The following is a 13,029-nucleotide window of genomic DNA, read 5'->3' on the forward strand; positions in this document are numbered from 1 at the left end:
GACGTCATGTTGTAGTTCGGTGGTCACCGTTGTAGTTCGGTGGTCACCTCAGTGACGTCATATTGTAGTTCGGTGGTCACCGTTGTAGTTCGGTGGTCACCTCAGTGACGTCATGTTGTATTTCGGTGGTCACCTCAGTGACGTCATGTTGTAGTTCGGTGGTCACCTCAGTGACGTCCTGTTGTAGTTCGGTTGGTCACCTCAGTGACGTCATGTTGTAGTTCGGTGGTCACCTCAGTGACGTCCTGTTGTAGTTCGGTTGGTCACCTCAGTGACGTCATGTTGTAGTTCGGTGGTCACCTCAGTGACGTCATGTTGTAGTTCGGTGGTCACCTCAGTGACGTCATGTTGTAGTTCGGTGGTCACCTGAGTGACGTCATGTTGTAGTTCGGTGGTCACCTGAGTGACGTCATGTTGTAGTTCGGTGGTCACCTGAGTGACGTCATGTTGTAGTTCGGTGGTCACCTCACCACCAAAAATCCACACTGTGAATGACACCCAGGGATGTCGAACTCATTTTGGGGTGGGGGTCGCATTGGACGAAATGTGGAGCAACCATGCAGTCGTGGACTGCAAGCATGCTCACACATGTTTACGTACACAGCTGTCACTTAGCTTTGTTTTTCTTCCTGTTGTGCATGCTATAGCTACACAAATTAAAATAAGAATAGCTACTTACGTAATGTACTTTCATTATTGGTATTATACCTGTAGCCTAGAAGCCATTTGCTATGAGAGATGCTATTTTTATTTATGGAGCGCCAATAAACCATTTGAAAATAGAAGATTTAAATTTCAAATACTGTCTCAGCAGAAATTTGTAAATGGCTACGCAACTGTCTGTCTCTGTGTCTGTCTGTCCGTCCGAGTACGGAAATAGCGTTTGTTGACCACCAAGTGTCACTGTTGCGCAGCCGAACACACACGCATGCATGCATGCATGCACGCACACACACATGCATGCACCTACGCACGCACGTGCGCACGCACGCACAGAGGCCAGGGAGGAGGGCTTGTACAGTACAGTACAGTACAGTACAGTACAGCACCACTCAGTTCAGACCGGTTGGATTTTTACTACATTTTGAATTCCAGGCTTTAACTTGTAACAGAGTATTTCTATATTGCAGTATTGATATTTTATATACTCACATAAGAAATGTGAGTATACACTTCACCACTGATTCTTTAAGTACAGGACAGTATTTCCACTATTATGAAGTACAAACCCCCAGTACCGGTTGCAGCAGCAGCAGCGTCCCAGCCAACTGTAACTGTAACTGTACCCTGGCTGAGGAGCGGCTGCTCCGGTTCACAAGGCTACTGTAACAGGAGCTGTTGTGAAAATGTGTCTTTTTGTGCCGAGCGCACAATGGGGCCTGTTCTGTTCAACGCAGCCATGTTGGCCCCGGTTTGTTTCCCTTATCTCACCCCGTGTCCTGCCGTCGGGGCCCTGCTGTCTAGCCCATTTTGGGTGGGAACCCCTTTTGGTGTTAGCATTATGTTATGCTTTAGCTATTGAAAAATAGCAGATCTACAAGCTCATAGCGCGCCACCGAGTGGCGCGCTACGAGCTTATAGGTCTGCTATTTTTGAAAAATCGAAGAACCACTGACACAGAAACATAGCTTTTTTCAGAAAACCGTCAGGATGTATAAGACATTTTTAGAATCTGATCTCAGGTCAAAATGGGCTAGAGCACTGCTTTTCAACCTGCGGTCCGGGGACCGCCAGTGGTCCTTGAGGGGGGTTCCAGGTGGTACGGACGGGTCCGTTTGGTTTAATCTTTACGCTCTCTCAACACCTCGCGTCGGAGGCGTTGTGAGCTATATTTTCACAATATGTGTAACCGAGTCAAACCGGGTTCCCCATTTCGTTGCTAATATGATTGTTTTCGGTGGGGGTATACGTCCCCAGTTCAAATATGATTATTTTGGGGGGGTTGTGGCCTGAAAAGTTTGGGAAGCACTGCTTCTCAAGTGGGGTCTGGGAAACTTGAAGGGGGGTTCCAGTGGCGGGCCAGCAAAATGAGGAGAACTTAAATTTAGTTTATATAATAAAACATGTGCAGCACTCTCTCTGTTTCTGGCACAACAGCGCCCCTACTGGTACTAATAGTCGTACTGGTGCTCATGAACCAACACATAGGTGTATGAACCAACACATACTGTAGGTAGGTATAGGTGAACACGGACATTGCTGTTCCTTGGAGTGGTTGCGCCACTCAAAAAAAATGCCAATATAGAAGCTCACATCTTGAACAACAACAATAATAATATATTTGGACCGCTGGTGGGCCCCCGAGCCACAGGTTGGGAACCACTGCGTAGGTGTCAGGTTGGTACATGGCTCACGTTGTTGATGCTTAGAATCCTCTTAGAATCTCAAGCGTTCATTTTTTTCCCTTCTAATTCCAAGAGTGCCACAAACACACGCACGCACGTGCGCAAGCACGCACACACGCACACACACACACACACACACACACACACACACACAGGTTCAGAGTTTCCTGGCTCGCGTATAACTACTGTACATCATTTTCAAGTGATGCATACTTGAGATAAATATTATATTGAGACATCTCTGTTTGTGTTGAGGATCAGTCATGGATGGTTGTCTGCTCTGCGGAGAAGAAGAGGGGGTAGTTCTGTTGCTTTGCAGTTACAATCCATGAATGTTTTAACCCATTCTGACCTGAGATCAGATTCTAAAAAATGTCTTCTATACATCCTGACAGTTTTCTGAAAAAGCTGTGTTTCTATGTCAGTCGTTCTTTGATTTTTCAAAAATAGCAGACCTATACACGCTTGTAGCTTGTAGATCTGCTATTTTTCAATAGCTAAATTATAACATAATGTTTAAAACACCAAAAGGGGTTCCCGCCCAGAATGTTTTAAAATAAATGAAAGCTCATTTCAACCAGTCTGTATCGTAGTATGTGTTGCTACTTGATACGGTGTTATTTGTGTTAGTTGTATTATATCTTTCAAAGAAAGGTTTCGGCCCGGTTTAGTCTTTTTCAAGTATATTCTTGGAAAAAAGACGGAAAGGGTCCAGACAGTATAGCAGCGGAGGCCGAATTCAGGTGCAAGATCCAGGTTTATTTAACAATGCAGGGAAACAGGGAACTGGCGCGAGGAAACACAATAAACTAATACTTGGAACATGTAAGCTCAAAAAACAGGACTGAACACATACAGCGACTACAGACAACGACTCGACAGAGAACTGAACACACAAGGGCATATAAATAGACCTAGACACAGGTGAACACCGCTGACAATCAACACTGGGATAGGCTGGGGAACCAATAAGGGGACACAGGTGGAAACAACTGGCCAATCACAGGACTAGTGAGACAAGACAGGAACAGAACTACAGGGGCAGACAGGAAGGCACAGAACAAGACTACAAAATAAAGGTTCACAGTGTAAAGCAGAACTGCAACTACGAAACAAAGGAAAATATACAAATAATATATAATATACAAACTACAAAATCACAGTAACACAAAGAAGTAAAACACTAACTTAACTAAAAACATGTGTAAAGAACACGTGAACATCCAAAACATGCCACGGAACGTGACTGTGTTGTTTTCCGTAGTTTAACTATAACACACATGGTGGTTGAGACATGTCTGTCTGAAATGTCGGAACAATCCCTTGAGATTAACCATCTCGTTTCTAAGGGGCTCCGCAATTCACTAAATACACTTCATACATAAAGACATAAAGACACTTGTTTACAAACAATTCAACCAGACAAAACAATACAATTCCAAGATAAACAAGAAACAAACAACAACAACAAAACAACAAAAACAACAAAAACAAAAACTGCAACACAACAACATTTCACACAACATGGACACAACGTAGACATAACACATGGATCATTGCATCGTGGATCTGCTACAGTGATGATTAGTGAAAACATGAACAGGTAGTCTCCAGATGAGAGGGACAGCACAGTTTTAAACTAATGAAAAGATGTTATTGAACGAATATGGACGGGTAGATTGTTCCAGTCACAATTAAGAAGCTTTGAACACAATTTATTTGCCAACTGATGAGGGTTTATTGAAGTAAACCTGTGAGCAATGTCTAAGTTGATGTGTAGAAGTGTGGTATTATAAGCTGTTTCAAATGTCTCTTCATAGTTGAGAAATGTGTAGATCCAGCGGTCGGCTATACTTACTTACTTACGTACGCCTTAGTGGGGTGTAGGCCGTCGATAAGAGACCTCCAGAGGTGCTGCATGGTCACTGGCATTTCTTTTTTGTTTTTAGATCTGCGACCAGGTGTATCCCAGTTTCCTGGTGCCTGCCTGGAGATCCCGTGTATTGTATTTGGGGGACTTGTTTCTCCAAGTCAGAGCCTGTTTGGGGGGGTGTTTGACACTGGTTTGTGCAGCAGTGTGTTGCCCCAGATCCATCTCCATCTTCGTCCGTCCGAATTCGTTCTGCTGCCGGGAGTTGTTTCGTCTCCATCCCACAGATAATTATCACTGTTGTTGTTCGTTGTATTAGCAGCAACGTTATATAGTTCACAAGCCTCGGCATAGCATGGAGAAACTCAAATATGAGTAACTCGCCTTCCCCAGATAGTGTGCTGCTCTCTCTGTTGGAGAGCGAGGAGGAGCGATGGGTTCAGATCCAGGGTAAGTACATGAAAGTCTCGCCCCATGCAGGCTCTCTCTGTTAGAGTACAGGCGACTCCCCGCCCGGCGGTTTCTGTTCACTGTTAGAGTACAGGCGACTCCCCGCCCGGCGGTTTCTGTTCCCACTGCCAACAGACTCCTGGCTCCTGTCCTCCACAGTCAGCTGTCCTTCAAGGCGCTGCACATTGCAGCGGGCAGTCCTGTAGTAAGTTTACACTTCGTAGCATCTGAAGCATTGTCGCCCTGCATGGAGTTCTGCCCACTGCAGCGCCCGTGCGCGCCGCTCCTTATATCCGAGGCCTCGGGGGCGTCTCAGAGCCTCGACTACCGTAACTATCCCTCCGTATATACTGGGCTGGCCGCACGCCACGAGCCCCTCCGAACGATGCAGAATGCACACCTGGTCTTGAACCACGCCAAGAAGTGTCACGAGTCTCTCTCTCTCTCTCTTCCTTTTTTGTTCCCTCCCTCCCTCCGTTGGCTCCCGGTGGGTCGCATGCCCACACACACCCATTGGCTCCCGGTGGGTCGCATGCCCACACACACACCCGAGTACAAACCGCCCGTGTTTGGCCTACATGCGTGGCACCCTGAAGGAATGGCGCCCACCCCGAAGGCACGGTGCCCACATGCCTTCAAAGAGCCTGACCTGCAGAGCCCTGCAACCTTTCCCGCTCACGCTGGATCAGCTGATCAGCAGACAGGAATGCTTGCTGTACAAACCTTCCCCTTTAAACACAACGTTCCACACGTCCCAGACTCTTCCTACTCCCTCCTCCTCCTGGCTATAAACAAACTGCAGAATGGGCTCCTAGATATTAGATATAGCTATTAAAATAGCAGATCTACAAGTGAGCTTGTATATAGATCCGCTATTTTCGCTAGTTTGAGTCCCCGGGCAAACATCTGATTGTTTGGGCCAAATTTTTTGGGAACCACTGGTTTAGATGTACTGTTGTTTATACGGATGCTAGGTTGTTTACCTGGTATCCTGTAGTTTAGACAGATGCTCATGCTAGGTTGTTTACCTGGTATCCTGTAGTTTAGACAGATGCTAGGTTGTTTACCTGGTATCCTGTAGTTTAGACAGATGCTCATGCTAGGTTGTTTACCTGGTATCCTGTAGTTTAGACAGATGCTAGGTTGTTTACCTGGTATCCTGTAGTTTAGACAGATGCTCATGCTAGGTTGTTTACCTGGTATCCTGTAGTTTAGACAGATGCTCATGCTAGGTTGTTTACCTGGTATCCTGTAGTTTAGACAGATGCTAGGTTGTTTACCTGGTATCCTGTAGTTTAGACAGATGCTCATGCTAGGTTGTTTACCTGGTATCCTGTAGTTTAGACAGATGCTCATGCTAGGTTGTTTACCTGGTATCCTGTAGTTTAGACAGATGCTAGGTTGTTCACCTGGTATCCTGTAGTTTAGACAGATGCTCATGCTAGGTTGTTTACCTGGTATCCTGTAGTTTAGACAGATGCTAGGTTGTTTACCTGGTATCCTGTAGTTTAGACAGATGCTAGGTTGTTTACCTGGTATCCTGTAGTTTAGACAGACACTAGGTTGTTTACCTGGTATCCTGTAGTTTAGACAGATGCTAGGTTGTTCACCTGGTATCCTGTAGTTTAGACAGACACTAGGTTGTTTACCTGTATCCTGTAGTTTAGACAGATGCTAGGTTGTTTACCTGTATCCTGTAGTTTAGACAGATGCTAGGTTGTTTACCTGCTATCCTGTAGTTTAGACAGACGCTAGGTTGTTTACCTGGTATCCTGTAGTTTAGACAGATGCTAGGTTGTTTACCTGGTATCCTGTAGTTTAGACAGATGCTAGGTTGTTCACCTGGTATCCTGTAGTTTAGACAGATGCTAGGTTGTTCACCTGGTATCCTGTAGTTTAGACAGATGCTAGGTTGTTTACCTGGTATCCTGTAGTTTAGACAGATGCTAGGTTGTTCACCTGGTATCCTGTAGTTTAGACAGATGCTAGGTTGTTTACCTGGTATCCTGTAGTTTAGACAGACGCTAGGTTGTTTACCTGGTATCCTGTAGTTTAGACAGATGCTAGGTTGTTCACCTGGTATCCTGTAGTTTAGACAGATGCTAGGTTGTTTACCTGGTATCCTGTAGTTTAGACAGATGCTAGGTTGTTTACCTGGTATCCTGTAGTTTAGACAGATGCTAGGTTGTTTACCTGGTATCCTGTAGTTCAGACAGATGCTAAGTTGTTTACCTGGTATCCTGTAGTTTAGACAGATGCTAGGTTGTTTACCTGGTATCCTGTAGTTCAGACAGATGCTAGGTTGTTTACCTGGTATCCTGTAGTTTAGACAGATGCTAGGTTGTTTACCTGGTATCCTGTAGTTTAGACAGATGCTAGGTTGTTCACCTGGTATCCTGTAGTTTAGACAGATGCTAGGTTGTTTACCTGGTATCCTGTAGTTTAGACAGATGCTAGGTCGTTCACCTGGTATCCTGTAGTTTAGACAGATGCTAGGTTGTTTACCTGGTATCCTGTAGTTTAGACAGATGCTAGGTTGTTTACCTGGTATCCTGTAGTTTAGACAGATGCTAGGTTGTTTACCTGGTATCCTGTAGTTTAGACAGATGCTAGGTTGTTCACCTGGTATCCTGTAGTTTAGACAGATGCTAGGTTGTTTACCTGGTATCCTGTAGTTTAGACAGATGCTAGGTTGTTAACCTGGTATCCTGTAGTTTAGACAGATGCTAGGTTGTTCACCTGGTATCCTGTAGTTTAGACAGAACTGATGCTAGGTTGTTCACCTGGTATCCTGTAGTTTAGACAGATGCTAAGTTGTTTACCTGGTATCTCTGTTTGAGGCAATTATAAACAGTTAAGTTTGAAGTTACAGAGTGCTGCTGTCATTTATTTCCCATTAAAAGTGGTTCGGTCGATCGGCGAACCATCGAGTGACACTGTCGTACCACGGAGTTGTTCTTGTTGACACGGCTTCGTTGAGTTCGTTCTTAAGGGCAATTTGGCTGACACTGCTTAGGCAACTGTTTGAGGATATCTCAACTAGGCTCCCTGAAGCACAGCTCACTGTAATTATTGTAGTTTTCCTTTCATGTAGGATTCTAAATGATGTCACAGTGTTTTGGAGCACCAACCCTGGCATTTAAATTAAAATGTGGAATGTAGGTACAAGGTGCCATACAGGGGGGGGGGCTTAAGCCTAATTTAGAGTGATACGTGCCGAAAAATAGGCGATCTACAAGCTCACAAGGATGCCACGCCTCGTGAGCTTGTAGGCCGGCTGTTTTTTTCCCGGCGCATGACGCTGTCGTATAGGTATAACGACAACGTATAACTCAGGGCTTTACGGGGGGCTCTGTTGAGCAAACAGTGGGCAATTGACTTGAATGAGGTGCATAAATTAAGGATTAGCGGGGACCGGGGGAGGAGGAGGAGGAGGGGGGCATGGCCGCACTAAGCTGTACATGCATCCATGCTTTCTGAACAATTACCTGGAGAGAAGAGAAGACTCCACCATGTCTGAGAGCAATGTGAGAGAGAGGGGGATGTTACTTAGAACCACAGGGTTACAATGTGAATCTGATCTAATCTAAATGCCTACATGGTAAAAAATTGTAGTAACTGCCTTTACTTTATAAGCCATTCAGACTGTCTGGGACCAACCTCCACACACGCAAGCATGCACGCAAGCGTGTGCACGCGCACACACACACACACACACACACACACACACACACACACACACACACACACACACACACACACACACACACACACACACACACACACACACACACGCACACGCACACACACAAAAGGCCATTCAGTGATGCGTGGTACCACTTCCTTCTAGACGGACTGTATGTCAGTGTACAGTAACACCGCGCGAGACATGAGACTGAGGATAACGGCAGTGTGTCTCACCTAACGTTTATGATTGCGATGTGAAAGTGTGTGTGTGTGCGTGACTGCGTGTGCGTGTGTGTGCATGTGCGTGTGTGTGTGTGTCTGTCTGTTTGTCGTCGTCCCCCTCCCCCAGAATAGGGACTCTTTCAAGTGGTAAAACATTTCAGTTATAGAGTTTTTGCCTCTCTGATGTCTTTAGAGGAAGTTTGTTTTCCTTGCAGTTTTGGGTGCATCATTTTGAGAATGCAGGATCTGCTATTGTGTTCTGTTCTCTCCCTCCCTGTGTGTGTGTGTGTGTGTCTCATATCGAATGTGACATCTCTCGCTCCAGGCTAGGGTCTGGGATTCTTGCTTTTCTCCCTCGCCGCTCATCTTTCTATATCAAACATGATCATGCCACAGATTAATGCCATGCATTCCCAGGAATATGGGTTACAGCAGCGCTCCGCTATAACATGTGGGTCGGGGTCCCACTGGTGGGCCGCGAGGACAGAGCAAAGTGGACCCCCCAAATAATTTGGTCAAACACAAAGATTTGAATGACTATATGGCATGGCATTTATTTTTCTTCTTTATAAATGTCACGGTGTGAATAGGGTTTAGGACCCAAGTGCAGAACAGGGAGGCGCAGAGAAGTCTAAATGCTTATTCCAAAATCCAGGATACAAGGCAACATCCCACTTAACATACAACAATGATCTGACAAAGGAAGGAAATGAAAAAACCAGGGGAGTATAAATGCACAAAGACACAGGTGAACTCAACAGATAATCAACACAACGATTGGCTAAAAGACTAACAAGACAAGGTGGAAACACTGTAGGGTAATCAGGGTACTGGTGAGACAACACAGGTAACAAAAGGAAACAGAGGAAACCAAGGGACCAAAAACACTACAAAACAAAAGCACAACAGAAAACGTCACGTATATCATGACAATGAAAACATTGAAATTTGACTTTTCTTTGTGATACCGACAAATAGGCTAACACTACATTGAAGCCAAGCCGGGACATAATCCACATGATTGACCATTGGAAATGCACGTCCATTCGCCCTGTCGTGGTTAAGTGGCCAGATGGGTGGGCCTGTCGTGGTTAAGCGGTCAGATGGGTGGGCCTGCCGTGTTTATTTCTGTTTTTAAATCTGTAAAAACCTGTGCAAATTTAATCTTTTGCCTGTGTCTCTACAGGTCAGAAGAACATGTTTATAATGTCTCCTGTGTCTCTACAGGTCCTGGAGAAGAACATGTTCATAATGTCTCCTGTGTCTCTACAGGTCCTGGAGAAGAACATGTTCATAATGTCTCCTGTGTCTCTGCAGGTCAGAAGAACATGTTCATAATGTCTCCTGTGTCTCTACAGGTCAGAAGAACATGTTTATAATGTCTCCTGTGTCTCTACAGGTCCTGGAGAAGAACATGTTCATAATGTCTCCTGTGTCTCTACAGGTCCTGGAGAAGAACATGTTCATAATGTCTCCTGTGTCTCTGCAGGTCAGAAGAACATGTTCATAATGTCTCCTGTGTCTCTACAGGTCAGAAGAACATGTTTATAATGTCTCCTGTGTCTCTACAGGTCAGAAGAACATGTTCATAATGTCTCCTGTGTCTCTACAGGTCAGAAGAACATGTTCATAATGTCTCCTGTGTCTCTACAGGTCAGAAGAACATGTTCATAATGTCTCCTGTGTCTCTACAGGTCAGAAGAACATGTTTATAATGTCTCCTGTGTCTCTACAGGTCAGAAGAACATGTTTATAATGTCTCCTGTGTCTCTACAGGTCAGAAGAACATGTTCATAATGTCTCCTGTGTCTCTACAGGTCAGAAGAACATGTTTATAATGTCTCCTGTGTCTCTACAGGTCAGAAGAACATGTTCATAATGTCTCCTGTGTCTCTACAGGTCCTGGAGAAGAACATGTTCATAATGTCTCCTGTGTCTCTGCAGGTCAGAAGAACATGTTCATAATGTCTCCTGTGTCTCTACAGGTCAGAAGAACATGTTTATAATGTCTCCTGTGTCTCTACAGGTCCTGGAGAAGAACATGTTCATAATGTCTCCTGTGTCTCTACAGGTCCTGGAGAAGAACATGTTCATAATGTCTCCTGTGTCTCTGCAGGTCAGAAGAACATGTTCATAATGTCTCCTGTGTCTCTACAGGTCAGAAGAACATGTTCATAATGTCTCCTGTGTCTCTACAGGTCAGAAGAACATGTTCATAATGTCTCCTGTGTCTCTACAGGTCAGAAGAACATGTTTATAATGTCTCCTGTGTCTCTACAGGTCAGAAGAACATGTTTATAATGTCTCCTGTGTCTCTACAGGTCAGAAGAACATGTTCATAATGTCTCCTGTGTCTCTACAGGTCAGAAGAACATGTTTATAATGTCTCCTGTGTCTCTACAGGTCAGAAGAACATGTTCATAATGTCTCCTGTGTCTCTACAGGTCCTGGAGAAGAACATGTTCATAATGTCTCCTGTGTCTCTACAGGTCAGAAGAACATGTTCATAATGTCTCCTGTGTCTCTACAGGTCAGAAGAACATGTTTATAATGTCTCCTGTGTCTCTACAGGTCAGAAGAACATGTTCATAATGTCTCCTGTGTCTCTACAGGTCAGAAGAACATGTTTATAATGTCTCCTGTGTAGAAGAACATGTATATAATGTCTCCCCTGTCTCCACATACAGGTCCTGGAGAAGAACATGCGTCTGGAGTGTAAGTGTCACGGCGTGTCGGGCTCCTGCACCACCAAGACCTGCTGGACGACGCTGCCCAAGTTCAGGCAGCTGGGCTTCATGCTGAAGGAGCGCTACAACCAGGCCATGCACGTGGAGCCGGTCCGGGCCAGCCGCAACAAGAGGCCCAAGTTCCTCAAGGTCAGGAACCTTAACCTATTCTGACCTGAGATCAGATTCATACGAGGTTTCCACTGGACACACACTGGTCTGATTAACCCATTCTGACCTGAGATCAGATTCTAAAAAATGTCAGTCGTTCTTCGATTTTTCAAAAACATCAGACCTACAAGCTCGTAGCGCGCCACTCGGTGGCGCGCTATGAGCTTGTAGATCTGCTATTTTTCAATAGCTAAAGCATAACATGATGCCGATACCAAAATGGGTTCCCGTTCAGAATGGGTTAAAACACCTTGAGGGCCCAGAGCGGAGATCTCCGTCCTTTTGAATTAATTACGTTGTGTGCCCAGAAGAGCGGAGATTGATCCAAAAGATCCGGAGAATTAATTGTTTGATATCTACAGTCTAGGTGGAGCGTCGATTGGGCAACTTTCGATGTCATTTCCGGTCGGTGCGTCATAAAAAGTGTTCCCCCTCCATTTTAATGGAGTGGGAGGCGAAATCTTCTCACGCTAATAACTCTGAATCCTAAGTGGACAACTAGCTTTGTGTATACCACGGAAATAATTTGATTGGCTGAGCACAGAATGTGATGTATGATGATAAGAGTCCTCCGTGAACTCCACTGGCTCCCAGTCAAGTTCAGAATTGACTTCAAAATACTCACATAAACCCCCCACACACACTTTTTGTTTGTATACCTTTGGTTTCTAGTTTTTAACCTTTTTAACCTATACTAGTTTATTTTTACACAGGTTTAATGTTTGTTTTGTATAAACGCCATTGACAATGAAGGTCATATTGGTCTCTTTATTGTTAATGGCATTGTTTGTGTTGGCACCGTTTGTTTTACATCACCATTACATCACCTAATCAACGTGTGTTAGACTTTAATATATTAGCGTCCCTCACTTCACACGTGTGCGATTTTTCTAATCAAATTGTTTTTCTTTTTCTGTTCTGTAAAGCGACTTTGAGTACCTTGAAAAGCGCTATAATATAATAAACTGTATATGTATTCATACCTTTCTATATATTCCACACCACCACAACAGGTCAAGGACCCTGGGTCGTACCGGAAGCCCAAGGACACGGACCTGGTCTACCTGGAGAAGTCTCCCAACTACTGCGAGGCCAACCCTCTGACGGGCAGCATGGGCACGCAGGGGCGCCTCTGCAACAAGACGGCACTGCAGCCCAACAGCTGCAGCCTGATGTGCTGCGACCGCGGCTACAACACGCACCAGTACTCGCGCGTCTGGCAGTGCAACTGCAAGTTCCTGTGGTGCTGCTACGTCAAGTGCAACACCTGCAGCGAGCGGACCGAGGTTTACACCTGCAAGTGAGGAAAAAAAAAGGATTTCCTTTTTTTTGTTCATTGTTGCTTTTTGGGGTTTTTTAATGAATCGGATGCTTTATTTATTACACACGTACGCGGCACGGCTGCAGCTCACCGCTCCTTGGCTGCGGCTCAACCGCTCCGAGAGATGGGTCAAATGCGGAGAACAATGCGGTAACGTGTGTGACAAATCGTACGACTTTGACTTTGACACGACGCGCGCACGTGCGCACGCACACGACCGCCGGACCTGCCGGATGG

General features: G+C 45.2%; 1 protein-coding gene across 1 annotated transcript in view; it reads left to right on the plus strand.

Annotated features, from left to right (window-relative positions):
• The window catches only part of LOC308323618 (protein Wnt-7a-like), a gene marked incomplete at its 3' end in the record, with an annotated part of 27,674 nt that extends 14,899 nt beyond the window's left edge, over positions 1-12,775 (plus strand). The window contains exons 4-5 of the mRNA XM_080775376.1: positions 11,262-11,450; positions 12,485-12,775. Of these exons, the coding sequence (XP_080631502.1) occupies positions 11,262-11,450; positions 12,485-12,775 (480 nt within the window). The remainder of the gene's footprint in view (positions 1-11,261; positions 11,451-12,484) is intronic.
• Between the last annotated feature and the right edge of the window lie 254 nt (positions 12,776-13,029).

Source organism: Protomyctophum bolini (genome assembly GCF_963924005.1).
Source record: "Protomyctophum bolini genome assembly, chromosome: 2".
In the NCBI taxonomy this organism is placed as follows: Eukaryota; Metazoa; Chordata; class Actinopteri; order Myctophiformes; family Myctophidae; genus Protomyctophum; species Protomyctophum bolini.